Genomic DNA, 13,421 nt, shown 5'->3' with positions numbered 1-13,421 from the left:
GCAAGTGTAGATGCTTTTAGTTTAGACAGGCATCATGGTTGATGCAGGCTTGGAGGGCCAAAGGGGCTGTTCCTGTGCTGTACCGTTCTTTGTATTAAAATGGAAGAGACAGGGAGACAGTGGAGAGAATTGGGGGAAGATATCCTTGAGTTTAGGTCCCAGACAGCTGAAGGCTGTTAACGATGGAACGATAGAAATGGGAGATGAGGAAGACAACAGAATTGGAGGATGGCAAAGGTCTCGGAGAAGATTATAGAGATCTGGAGGGCACAATTTCATGGTGGCATTTGAAAACAAAGATAAGAATTTTATACAAATCCGAGGTTTTGCGAGACCAGGGACCAGTGTAGGTTAAAGGACACTGGCGTGATGGGTGAAATGACTTGGTGTGAGTTAGGCACCATATAACTGGACGAAGTCAATTTTACGAAGTACAGAGAGATACACAGCATGTGTGCACCATCTGATAACATAAGTTACAAATTGGATTGGATTGGATTTGTCTATTGTCACGTGTACCGAGGTACAGTGAAAAGTATTTTTCTGCAAGCAGCTCAACAGATCATTCAGTACACGGAAGAAAAGGGAATTAAACAAAATTCAAGAAAATACATGAGAATACATAATAGGGCAACACAAGATATACAATGTAACTACATAAGCATTGGCATTGGTTGAAGCATACAGGGTGTAGTGTTAATGAGGTCAGTCAATAAGAGGGTCATTTAGGAGTCTGGTGACAGTGGGAAAGAAGCTGTTTTTGAGTCTGTTCGTGCATGTTCTCAGACTTCTGTATCTTCTGCCCGATGGAAGAAGTTGGAAAAGTGAGCAAGCCGGGTGGGAGGGATCCCTGATTATGCTGCCCGCTTTCCCCCGGCAGCGGGAGGTGTAGATGGAGTCCATGGATGGGAGGCAGGTTCGTGTGATGGACTGGGCGGTATTCACAACTTTCTGAAGTTCCTTGCGGTCCTGGGCCGAGCAGTTGCCATACCAGGCTGTGATGCAGCCCAATAGGATGCTTTCTATAGTGCATCTGTAAAAGTTGGTACGGGTTAATGTGGACATGCCGAATTTCCTTAGTTTCCTGAGGAAGTATAGGCGCTGTTGTGCTTTCTTGGTGATAGCGTCGACGTGAGTGGACCAGGACAGATTTTTGGTGATGTGCACCCCTAGGAATTTGAAACTGCTAACCATCTGCACCTTGGCCCCGTGATGCTGATAGGGGTGTGTACAGTACTTTGCTTCCTGAAGTCGATGACCAACTCTTTAGTTTTGCTGGCATTGAGGGAGAGATTGTTGTTGTTAAACCACTCCACTAGGTTCTCTATCTCCCTCCTGTATTCGGTCTCGTCGTTATTCGAGATCCGACCCACTATGGTCGTATCGTCAGCAAACTTGTAGATGGCGTTGGAACCAAGTTTTGCCACGCAGTCGTGTGTGTACAGGGAGTAGAGTAGGGGGCTAAGTACGCAGCCTTGCGGGGCACCGGTATTGAGGACTATTGTGGAGGAGGTGTTGGTGTTCATTCTTACTGATTGTGGTCTGTTGGTCAGAAAGTCAAGGATCCAGTTGCAGAGTGGGGAGCCAAATCCTAGGTTTTGGAGCTTTGACATGAGCTTGGCTAGGATTATGGTGTTGAAGGCGGAGCTGTAGTCAATAAATAGGAGTCTGATGTAGGAGTCCTTGTTTTTGAGATGCTCTAGAGATGTATAGGGCCAGGGAAATGGCGTCTGATGTGGAGCAGTTGCGACGGTATGCGAATTGAAGTGGGTCAAGGCGTTCTGGGAGTATGGAGGTGATGCGCTTCATGATCAGCCTCTCGAAGCACTTCATTACAACTGACGTCAGGGCCACCGGGCGGTAGTCATTGAGGCATGTTGCCTGGTTCTTCTTTGGTACCGGTATGATGGTGGTCTTCTTGAAGCAGGTGGGGACCTCGGAGTGGAGTAGGGATAGGTTAAAGATGTCTGTGAATACCTCTGCCAGCTGGTATGCGCAGGCTCTGAGTGCACGACCAGGGATCCCGTCCAGGCCCATCGCCTTCCGTGGGTTCACTTTCAGGAAGGCCAACCTGACTTCGGAAACTGTGATGGTGGGTATGGGTGAATTATGGGCTGCTGGGGCACTCGACAGCGGATTGTTGGTTACCTGCTCAAACCGAGCATAGAATGCATTAAGTTCATCGGGGAGGGGTGCGCTGCTGCCAGAGATACTGCTCGGCTTAGCTTTGTAGCCCGTTACGTTGTTTAGTCCTTGCCACAACCGCCGAGAGTCTGTCTGTGACTCTAGCTTAGTTTGATATTCTCTCTTGGCATCTCGGATGGTTTTGCGGAGGTCGTACCTGGATTTCTTGTATAGGACAGGGTCGTCTGCCTTGAACGCCTCAGATGTGTCCTTCAGTAGGGAGTCAATCTCGTGGTTGAGCCATGGTTTCCGGTTGGGGAACGTACGTACTGCTTTCTTTGGCACGCAGTCGTCCACACATTTGCTGATGAAGTCTGTGACGGTGGTGGCATACTCATTTAAGTTAGTCGCTGAGTTCTTAAATATGGACCAGTCCACTGTCTCTAAGCAGTCACGCAAGAGCTCTTCTGTCTCCTATGACCAGCACTGCACAACCTTCTTAGCTGGATTCTCCCGCTTGAGTTTCTGCTTGTAAGCCGGGAGAAGGAGCACAGTCTTATGGTCTGATTTCCCAAAATGCGGTCGGGGGATGGAACGGTAGGCAACCTTGATTTTTGAGTAGCAGTGGTCAAGAGTGTTGTCGCCCCTGGTGGGAAAGGAGATGTGCTGTGGAATTTTGGCAGTACACTCGAGGTTGGCTTTGTTGAAGTCTCCGGCCACAATGAACAAGGCCTCCGGGTGTTCTGTTTCATAGTTATTTGTGACTGTGTACAGTTCATCCAGCGCCTTCCTCACTTCTGCCTGGGGTGGGATGTAGACCGCTGTGATAATGGCTGAAGTGAACTCACGTGGAAGATAGTATGGGCGGCACTTTACGGTCAAGTATTCCAGGTCTGTATTCCAAATTGTCAGTATTCCAAATGTGAGCTTAATTTGAATTAGTGACCTCAAACAAAAAGGATTCTGTACACACTGCACATTTCAAGAATGATTTCAACAGGTTTCATGAATCCAATATCCTTGGTTGATATTAAAAGCAAGGACGTTGTTATCTTCAGTACATGTTTTTCATCCTTAAACTGCTTTGTTATATTGTCCAAATATGTAGACTGCCGGCTGAAAAGAAGCTATAAAAATTATACCGGTGTTTTCCTTATTTCCATTTTCTCTTACTATGTGGTCGTCATTTTGATCCATGGATATTTAACCTTTAAGTCGAGCAGAGGAAATGAGGAACTGAAAAGTTGCAAAATAGTACACTGTGCTATTCGAGATATAGCTTTTGAACAACGGAACTCAGACTTTGTGGCTACCAAGAGATTGGAGGGATTCGGTTCGATTGGTTGGCTGGTGGTCAATTAATTGGCCAAAGGCCGTATTCTGCCCCATGACAGGAGGCGATTGGGTTTTCAGAGAACCCAGGAAGGTTCAAGGTCGGTCTCTTTGTGTCTGTGTCTCTCTCTGTCTGTGTCTCTCTCTGTCTGTCTCTCCCTCTTTCTGTTTGTCTTTCTCTCGGTCTGTCTGTCCCTTACCCGCGGTTTTCAGGACCATTGCAGACCGAAAGCAAAACCTTAAACTGAAGGCTCAGACTGAAGAAAAGTGAACTGAAAGAGGCCCATCTGAAACAGAACCTTTTATCCTTTTTATTTTTCTTCACACCGCTCTTTCCTTTGTGTTTGTCTGTCGTGTGTATATATATATATATATATATATATATATGGGCGGGGGTTAGGAAATAGGTAAGAGTTAACCAGTTGTATTTGCTGCTTATTTACTCAGTTATTATTAATAAAAATTATGTTTAAATTTACAAACCTGGTGAGTTATTGGTCAGCCAGAGTCCAAAGACTTGGGCTATTTTCTAAGAATTAATTGTTAATTTCAATCATGTTGCGACTCAGTGTCAAGTGGGGCTGGAATTGACCGCGCACTATCCCGGGGTGTTGTTAACAGAATAGAAACTTGGATTTTCTTTTTATTAAGGCCAGCATTTTTTGCCCACCCCTAATTGTTCGATCGTGGCGTGATCTTGAGAAGCCACCTTCTCAAACTATTTCCGCTGCAGTGCTGAGCAGTATGCTTGGTTATTCCTGAGGGCCAAGTAGTATCATGATCACCAGCTCGGAGACTGATTTTAAAATTTCAAATGTATTTAATTAAATGAAATTAAATTCCCCAGATGCCATGGTGAGATTTGAACTCACGTCTCTGGATCATTAGTTCAGGCCTCCAGTAATATAACCCCATTATGGTATTGCCTCAAATTATTGATGTGAATTTTGCTGGCCCTCAAAATAAGTGCCAGTAAAGCTGCAGGACCCTATTTCACACCGAACACACAACAATATCAGCATCAAGCACTTCCAAGGTTGGTTACAACATGAATCTGAGTTCTGGGAATTGAATGTATATTTGGAAAAGGAAACAAACAGCTGGTTAATGAGGAAACAGTGGAACTTATAGTATGGCTCCTTTAAAGAACTAGCACATGCCCAACAGGCGGAATGGCCTCCTTCTGTTCTGTATGATTCAATAGTCTAATAAAAAGTCCAAGAGAGAAGACAGTAGCCTTCATATTTCATTGGACATTAAAGGTTTACAGTTTCTGTTGTTCCGACCAATGTTCTTCTTTGACACAAAATCACCAAAAATAAATCAATGGATCAATTATCATACAAAATACATCATTACACTTCTTCACGCCTGACGCAGTTTTTGGCATGTAAGTATAATATGATGCACACAAACACACAAATATTACTTTATAAAAGTTTTGTTTCCCAACCAAGTTATTTAAACATACTTCAGTAAAACTTGGTCAAATCCTCTGAAGAAATGACAATTCAAGTGGAAAGTCCCACAAATTGGTGTACCTTGACTTAAAGAAGGCTTTTCACCAAGGTCCATATGAAAGGCTCCTAGTTAAAATTCAAAGCACTCAAGAGGCAAACCGTGGGAATGGATAAGCAACAGACCTAGGAAGTGATGGGTAGAGTACTGAGCGAGCTGCCCCACGGTATCATTTTGAGACCATTTATGGCTTCTAACTTTGCACATTCACCTCGTGTCTGCGTGGGTTTCACCCCCACAACACAAAAATGTGCAGGTTAGATGGATTGGCCACGCTAAACTGCCCCTTAATTGGAAAAAAAAATAACTGGGTACTCTAAATTTATTTTATTTTTTTTTTAAATGGTTTCTAATTAACCAATCTTTTTGGTTTCACAAAGTACAGCGAGCTTCTGGCTATCATTCTTCAGGGGAACTGGGTTATTGTGTTCAGGGGCTCAGGGTGTCATGTTTGGGGTATGTAGATACTTTGATGGGGAGGGCGGAGTCAGTTCATATACCGCATTACTTTCCTGAAGTCAAAGTTTTTTTTTTCTCTTTTTTAAATTTAAAATACCCAATTCTTTTTTTCCCCAATTAAGGGGCAATTTAGCATGGCCAATCCACCTACCCTGCACATCTTTGGGTTGTAGGGGTGAGACAAACACAGACACGGGGAGAATGTGCAAACTCCACACCGACAGTGACCCGGAGTCGGGTCCTCAGCGTGGTGAGGCAGCAGTGCTAACCACTGCGGCACCGTGCCGCCCATTGGAGTCAGGAAGTTTTAACAGAAAAATTAAACCCAACGGTATCTTCCTTGGTTCTGGACTGTATGAGCAAAGGGAATGCTGTGTATGCATCGTATGTTCTTCATGGGTAGCCGGAACACATCTTGAACATCTGTTTTGATTGCCTTTCTCCCCCCTTCCCAAGTGTTTAATTTGCAAGTTGGAGGTGCAGATGCTGCTTTACTCACTCATAGTATTCAGTAGCCTTCTCCAAAGTTTCCTTCACTTCATCAGGCAAGTCTCCGGAGTCATGGACCAGGAGCCAGGACAGCTGTTTCCCTTTGGCGTGAAAAACATTCCCAATATTATACTGTGCTCGCGCTTCACCAACCTGGGCAGGAGAGAGGAGCGAGATTCTTCATTAGATGAACATTTGCTTTTGAAGGTCACGATTAACTATTGGGCAAAAAAGTGACATTTGACAAAGGGAAACAAGTGTGCAGATGTGGCGCTAAGTGTGGGCCTCAGGAACATGAACAATCGGTCTTGTTTTTATTGCAGAACTCAAATACTGGGAATACATACTTGAAATTCAATGCACAGTTGACAAATTAACTGACTGAGTATCCACAAGCAGCACAGTGCAGAGAGACGGATCAAAATTAGTAGAAAATTAAACAAAAGAAAATGCGTGAAATTCCCAGATCAGGCAGCAGCAGAGGAGAGAACCAGAGTTAACAAGCCAAGACTGAGTTGTTGTTGAAACTGGAAAAACCTAAAAGATGTAACGGGTTGAAACAAACAAATAAAAAAGGTCTATAAAGTGGTGACAAGGTGCTTTAAATGACAAAAGGGATAATAGTGTCAGGCCAAAAGGGGTGGTGACAACACAACTAAAGCATCAAAAGGTAAATCTAGAGTTGCTGCAGATGGCAACAGCAGAATTAGTACCAGCTACTGCTGTCCAAAAAGATGGGAGGACTGGCTATGATTCATAAAGTTTGAATTTGTTGTTAAATCCGTTCCAGATCTCAGAAATTTCCAATGGAAATGCAGAAACCTGAAACTTAACGTGGGTTCTCTTTCTGACCAGAGTATTTCCAGGATGTTCTGTTTACATTTCAAATTCCCAGCATCCGCATTATTTTTCCTTTCCAATTCGCAGCGTATTTCCAATTCGCTGCCGCTTAGTAGGCTATATTCTGGGTATCAGTCTTGCATTTGTGCTAATTACTCTCCAACCTTCTGTTGTACAATGCCTTTTAGGAGTAGCAGCATGACATCACGAGAAGGGAAGTGTGTCATGCAATACAGTCTCAGTTTCATTTTTGCCTGTGAGCAGAACACAGCACATCTCTGATGTCTTAGAACATAGAACACTACAGCGCAGTACGGGCCCTTCGGCCCTCGATGTTGCGCCGACCTGTGAAACCATCTGAAGCCTATCTGACCTACACTATTCCATTTTCATCCATATGTCTATTCATTGACCACTTAAATGCCCTTAAAGTTGGCGAGTCTACTACTGTTGCAGGCAGGGCGTTCCACACCCCTACTACTCTCTGAGTAAAGAAACTGCCTCTGACATCTGTCCGATATCTATCACCCCTCAATTTAAAGCTATTCTCGTTTTGTACCCATATATATCTGTTCTCATGTGCACTGTCTAAATAGTTTAATGCAGAGCGTGTTTACATGGTCCCTTATGAATAACTGATACCTTCATAATCAATATAAAATCATGATCCCTCCACATGGCTAATTACTATAGAGCTTTATTGCACTCGGTAATAATCCCCCAGACGTTCATGCACACCCCATGAATTTATCAGAATATAAGCAGCAAAAATCTTTCTTTAAATAAAAGACTCAACAATGCAGAACATACGGTAATGGAATCCCTTTACCATTCATTTTTAGAAATGGACACAGGCAAGACTCCCCAGTGATTTTATGACGAGCTTCGGTTTTTAAAATTATAGATGTTGCTAAGCTATAGAAAGCAAACACACGAGTCCCCGGTTTATCACACTTCTGCCTACAAATGCATCATTAATTAATTACTATGAATGGGAAAAACAATTATGTTGCACAAGTTAACTTTGTCACCGCAATTCATCAAGTTACTTCAGCAGATGGTATTCCTCTGAGATCGCACTCAAAGACGAGGTGGAGACTTATTTGTCACGTAGCACAGTCTGGTTAGGTGGAAAACAAAAGAAAATGCAATGCTGACAACGTGAAATAAACATAGAAATTGCAAGAAAAATGCAGGACATCAGTCAGAAAGGCAAAGACAAGGTGAGGACCATCTGTTAGGAGTTCAAATTAACCAGAGGTTTGCATCAAAATAATGTTTTCAATCCAATAAAACGACAAGGTCCTTCAAAGGAGTGTCATCAAGCAAACTTTGACGCTAAGCCACATAAGGAGATGTTGGGGAAAATTAGTTAGGTTTCAAGTAGCAACTTTAAAGGAGTGGGGTGGTGGGGCAGAGAATAAAATGCAGAGTTTAGGGGCTAAACAGCTGAAGGCACGGTCATCGATATTGCGGAAACAAAAAGCAGGGATATGCAGGATTTCAGAGGGTTGCCAGGCTGGAGAATGTTACAGTGATAGCCAAGACCACAAAGGGGTTTGGAATCCAGGAAAAGATTTTTAAAATCAAGGCGTGCCAGACCTGCAACCCAAGTAGGTGAGTGAGCACAGTTGAAGAGAACATGTTCCACATTAGGATACAGGCAGCAGAGCATTGAAAGAGTCAAGTCTAGAGATAACAAAGGCTGGAGTGCGGGTTTCTTCAGCAGCAGCTGAGCAGAGGCAGAGATGGAAATGAGTAACATTACAGAAGTTGAAGTAGGCAATCTCAGTGATGGAGGGGAATACGAGACGGAATTGTGCAATTGTGCACTTCAAGCTGGGTCGGTTTCGCCTTTTTTTTAGTCCACTCAACTTAATATTAACGATACAGATAATGATAGCAGTTAAGCAAATGTTACTTAACCTCATCAGCTATTAGTGGCAAATTATGCTAAAGGCACTACTCATAACAGGTGATGCACTTAACAAATAGGCTGGAGGTGAAGGTAAGAGGTTTGTGGATGGTAAATAATGCAGCTTCTTAAAACACTGGGGCAGTTGTAGACCACTGCACCACCTCAAACCTCCCAAAATTGGTGACAGAGCCTTCAACAGCTTAAGCTCAACTCTGAATTCCTCCTCACACTTTTCTTCATAGAATTTACAGTGCAGAAGGAGGCCGTTCGGCCCATCGAATCTGCACTGGCCCTTGGAAAGAACACCCTACTTAAGCTCACTTCTCTACCCTATTCCCATAAACCAGTAACCCTACCCAACCTTTTTTGGACACTAAGGGGCAATTTAGCATTGCCAATCCACCTAACCTGCAGATCTTTGGACTGTGGGAGGAAACCCACGCAGACATGGGGAAAAGGTGCAGACTCCGCACAGACAGTGACCCGAGCCAGGAGACGAACCCAGGTCACTGGCGCCGTGAAGCAACAATGCTAGCCATTGTGCTACTGTGCCGCCAGTGCAATAAAACATTTCTAAACTAAATATTTCAATCCAGCTCTCGTGTCACACCTCCTAACTCTCCTTTCATGCTCTGGACCGGTTCCCTCATCTACCTCCCTGCTGTGCCGATCCAAGGTGCTGTTCAAATTCAAGCAGTTATTGTACTTCGAATACAGCGGTTGCCATTTGAAAGCCGAATATCCGTCCCACAGATGCTGACTGACGTCAACTCTCTGCACGGTGATCGAGCAGTTAAGTTATAGGTGAATCATTTAGTTTATCTTGATAGTTCAAGAGACCTCACACTGTATTTAGCAAAGCAAACATATTCTTTCAATTATGCCACACTTAACTAATTGCACTAAAGAATTCTATTATGTCTTGTGACCAGAAAGCCACAAGGGTTTGTGCAATGGCAGCATTCCAGTGATCTGGCAACTGATTCACAAGGGTGCACTCATCCATGGCACATTCATCAGATTGAGGCTAAACACTGGAAAATCTCTAGACAATACCCGCCTGATACCATCTGTCTCTTGGGTTTAGCCATGGAAAGGGAGTAGACGTTATCAGGTTCTGGCTCTGAATTAACCATTCTGTGATAAGTCAAAAGAAGGATCCCTCCTTCTGGAAGGAGCCAAATTAAAGTGTGACAGTACAACATCGCCGCTGAATAGAAAGGCACAACAGGCTCTGCGGTATAACTTCGCCAACAGGGATGAATTGCAGTTATCCAGACCGAGCTTAATTTGAATGCAATGTGGCGGAGTGGCAATCCACCTTATACAGAAATGGATATCCATTTCAGGTTTCATAAACAGGTGGGAATATTATACAATTGGGACATTTACGCTGTTCCTTCTCCTTGCTCCTACAGGAGAAACCTCGGACTTGTACCTGCATCACATCTTTCATGACCTCAGGCTAACCCGACATTACATGAAGTGAGGAGCAAATAATGAAATGAAAAATGAAAATCGCTTATTGTCACAAGTAGGCTTCAATGAAGTTACTGTGAAAAGCTCCTAGTCGCCACATTCCGCCGCCTCTCCGGGGAGGCTGGTACAGGAATCGAATCGTGCTGCTGGCCTGCTTGGTCTGCTTTAAAAGCCAGCGATTTAGCCCAGTGTGCTAAACCAGCCCCTAAATAGCCAATTAAAAAAAAATTAAAGCTGATTGCAGGTGAAACACGTATCTAAATGACGCACACCTCAAGAGTCTGGATATTGCATGATCACATGAAATGCATCTTTCAGTCCACCCTGCTCTACGTGGTGCTTAGGAATTAAATCACATAGCTCTGACGTTGCTGCTGGAGGGTTCACCCTCGCCCCCTATCTTCCTGCAGCCTCAACTGCGACCACCTCTACCCGTGGCAGTGCCGAGTGTGCCCAGCTGCCAGCCCTCTGGTTGGGTTGGCTGCACTATTCCTGAGGGCAGCACGGTAGCACGTGGATAGCACTGTGGCTTCACAGCGCCAGGGTCCCAGGTTCGATTCCCCGCTGGGTCACTGTCTGTGCGGATTCTGCACGTTCTCCCCGTGTCTGCCTGGGTTTCCTCCGGGTGCTCCGGTTTCCTCCCACCGCCCAAAGACGTGCAGGTTAGGTGGATTGGCCATGATAAATTGCCCTTAGTGACCAAAACGATTAGGAGGGGTTATTGGGTTACAGGGATGGTGGAAGTGAGGACTTGAGCGGGTCAGTGCAGACTTGATGGGCCGAATGGCCTCCTTCTGCACGGTATGTTCTATTGTTATATGTTCTATGATGGCAGCCTCTTAATGGATCGCTGCCAATTAAATTGCCCATGGGGTCTCAGTATCTGTCCTGCAGATCCTGGACCAGCTTCTGTCCCAGCGAGTCGATTCAAAATTCTAGATATTGGGGTTACATTTGTCTGAATTGTAGAGCACATTCTCCTCCCAGACCCCATGGGCGGGATTCTCCTGCAATCGGCGGGATGGACCGACGCTGGCAGCAAGAATGGTGCAAACAACTCCGGCGTCGGGCCACCAGGAAGTTGGCACCAGGAATCCTCCGCACTTGCCGACTGCCCCCGACCGACGTGACGTGATCCCCGCCCGAAAACCAGAGAAGACGGCAGCTGGCATCGGTGCGGCGGGGCGGGTTTCACGGCTCCCCTGGCGATTCTCCGACCCGGTGGGGGAGTCGGAGATCCACCCCATATATCTCATTTCAGAAAGCTCAGGCACAACATGCAAGATATTTGGGACCACCAGCCCCTCAGCCTACCTCAATAACATGTAAGCTAATTACTACGGAGACATTGTTGGTGGTCAGCTAGACCACCATAACCAATGAGAATTTAGGCTTTAAATATAATCTAGACTGGCATGAGAAAAATCCAAGCTTCCTTTCATTGTAGTCTGTCCGATTGGCAGTCACACATGAAATGAAATGAAAATCGCTTATTGTCACAAGTAGGCTTCAAATGAAGTTCCTGTGAAAAGCCCCTAGTCGCCACATTCCGGCGCCTGTTTGGGGAGGCTGGTACGGGAATTGAACAGTGCTGCTGGCCCGCCTTGGTCTGCTTTAAAAGCCAGCTCTTTAGCCCTGTGCCAAACCAGCACCTATCAACAATTAACCAGAGTACTGAATGTCTACCTACTTCAAGTTTTAGATCGGCAAGTCTGTCACAGCACCAAGGCTCAATTTTTCCATTACTAGGGCTGTCCCATTTTGCATCCACCCCATTCCCAGAAAAAAACCCATCAAACCCATTACGAGCTGGTCATTTGAGAGTCAACTTCAGCCCAAGCTCGGTGGCAGTGGGTACCAGCAGCAGGAGCTCCCCGCCAATGACACTGAACCGTGGCCCTCCTGGCCACAGCACAGCCACGCTCCATCGCAGAGATGCACCCGTTAAGAGGCAAAGAGCTTCGGCAGCCACTGATTTCCCCTGTGCACCCAAACACTGGCGAACACCGAGAACTGAAAAGATGAGGTGTTCTGATAATGGGACACATGGTGAACACCTTGCGGCAGCTGATGAGTAACCCTCGCAGTGTCATTCTTCAGCATTGCGGAAACCACTGACATCTGTTGTTTTGGGCAAGGGCTTAGAAACTCTAAAGTGTATTGTGAAGTTCACCTGACCTATAACCTTAACGTTGAATTTGGCTAGGATGAGCACAAAAGCCTTCACTGCAGGTGTAATTCATCAGACTTCCTAGGGGCTTTAATCAAAACAGGCTTTATTCTAATCAAAACAAGGTTTATTCTAAGAATGTGGTTAAAATATATATATATTACTACATATATATATATATATCTACATAGATTACTGTAGCTGTGTGGTGTCTTTATGTTTGTAATTGATAAAAATTATTGCTGTGTTTTTATATATATATATATATTATACACACATACATAATATAAAAACACAGCAATAATTTTTATCAATTACAAACATAAAGACACCACACAGCTACAGTAATCTATGTAGATACCATTTAATGAATTCCCCCTTAGCTGTTCCAGTTCAATAACAAAATCCAATAAACCAAAGAACCCTTTTCAAGGGTGTGGCCCAGCACACTCTATTCTCACTTGAACTGGGGCAGGTCCTTTTCCTGAAACTCTGATCCAGGTCCAATCAGCAGATTCAAACTCCTTCCGGTAAGCAACTATCTCTTTAAAGTTACCCAGGCAGTTAGCCACGCCCACCCAATGTGCTTTTTACTGAAACAGCTTTTAAAATGAAAACAGAGAAAAACGGGGGAAACACTTCTTTCTCCTTCTGTAGTCTAAAGCAATCAAACTGAAACGTTTTTTCAAAAAAAAAAACCCTCACCTGACAGGCACAGCCCGATGTGCTACAAGTCACTTGATAATAAACCTTTCTTGAAGGGACACTCACATGACAGTGTGAACAGCACAACCTACTCTGTGGAGTGAACAAATAACGCAAACCCGCTGTTGCCAGCTCTTGGGAGTAAACGAGTATCGAATACATACTGGGTAAATATTTCAAAGGGAAAACACAGGGCTATGGGGAAAGAACAGAAGTGTGGGATTTCTGTTTGTGTATTCAGTCCGGGTCATGGCCTCTTCTTTTGGCCACTTTCTTTTTCTTTCTCTTCTTCATTTTTAGTTCTGTCAAAGGGCCAGCACAGATACAATTGGACGAATGGTCTACTTATGTGCTGTATGATTGAACAATTCTGCAATATCAGATGTT

General features: G+C 44.5%; 1 protein-coding gene across 4 annotated transcripts in view; it reads right to left on the bottom strand.

The window, feature by feature from the left end:
* gpsm1b (G protein signaling modulator 1b) overlaps positions 1 to 13,421 on the bottom strand; it is a 283,643-nt gene that overhangs the window by 162,245 nt on the left and 107,977 nt on the right. For all 4 annotated transcript variants that reach the window (XM_038782318.1, XM_038782320.1, XM_038782319.1 and 1 more), the window contains one exon: positions 5,933 to 6,075. In XM_038782318.1, the coding sequence (XP_038638246.1) occupies positions 5,933 to 6,075 (143 nt within the window). The remainder of the gene's footprint in view (positions 1 to 5,932; positions 6,076 to 13,421) is intronic.

This window comes from Scyliorhinus canicula, chromosome 21 (genome assembly GCF_902713615.1).
Source record: "Scyliorhinus canicula chromosome 21, sScyCan1.1, whole genome shotgun sequence".
Lineage (NCBI taxonomy): Eukaryota > Metazoa > Chordata > Chondrichthyes > Carcharhiniformes > Scyliorhinidae > Scyliorhinus > Scyliorhinus canicula.
This window is presented reverse-complemented; position numbering and strand designations above follow the sequence as displayed.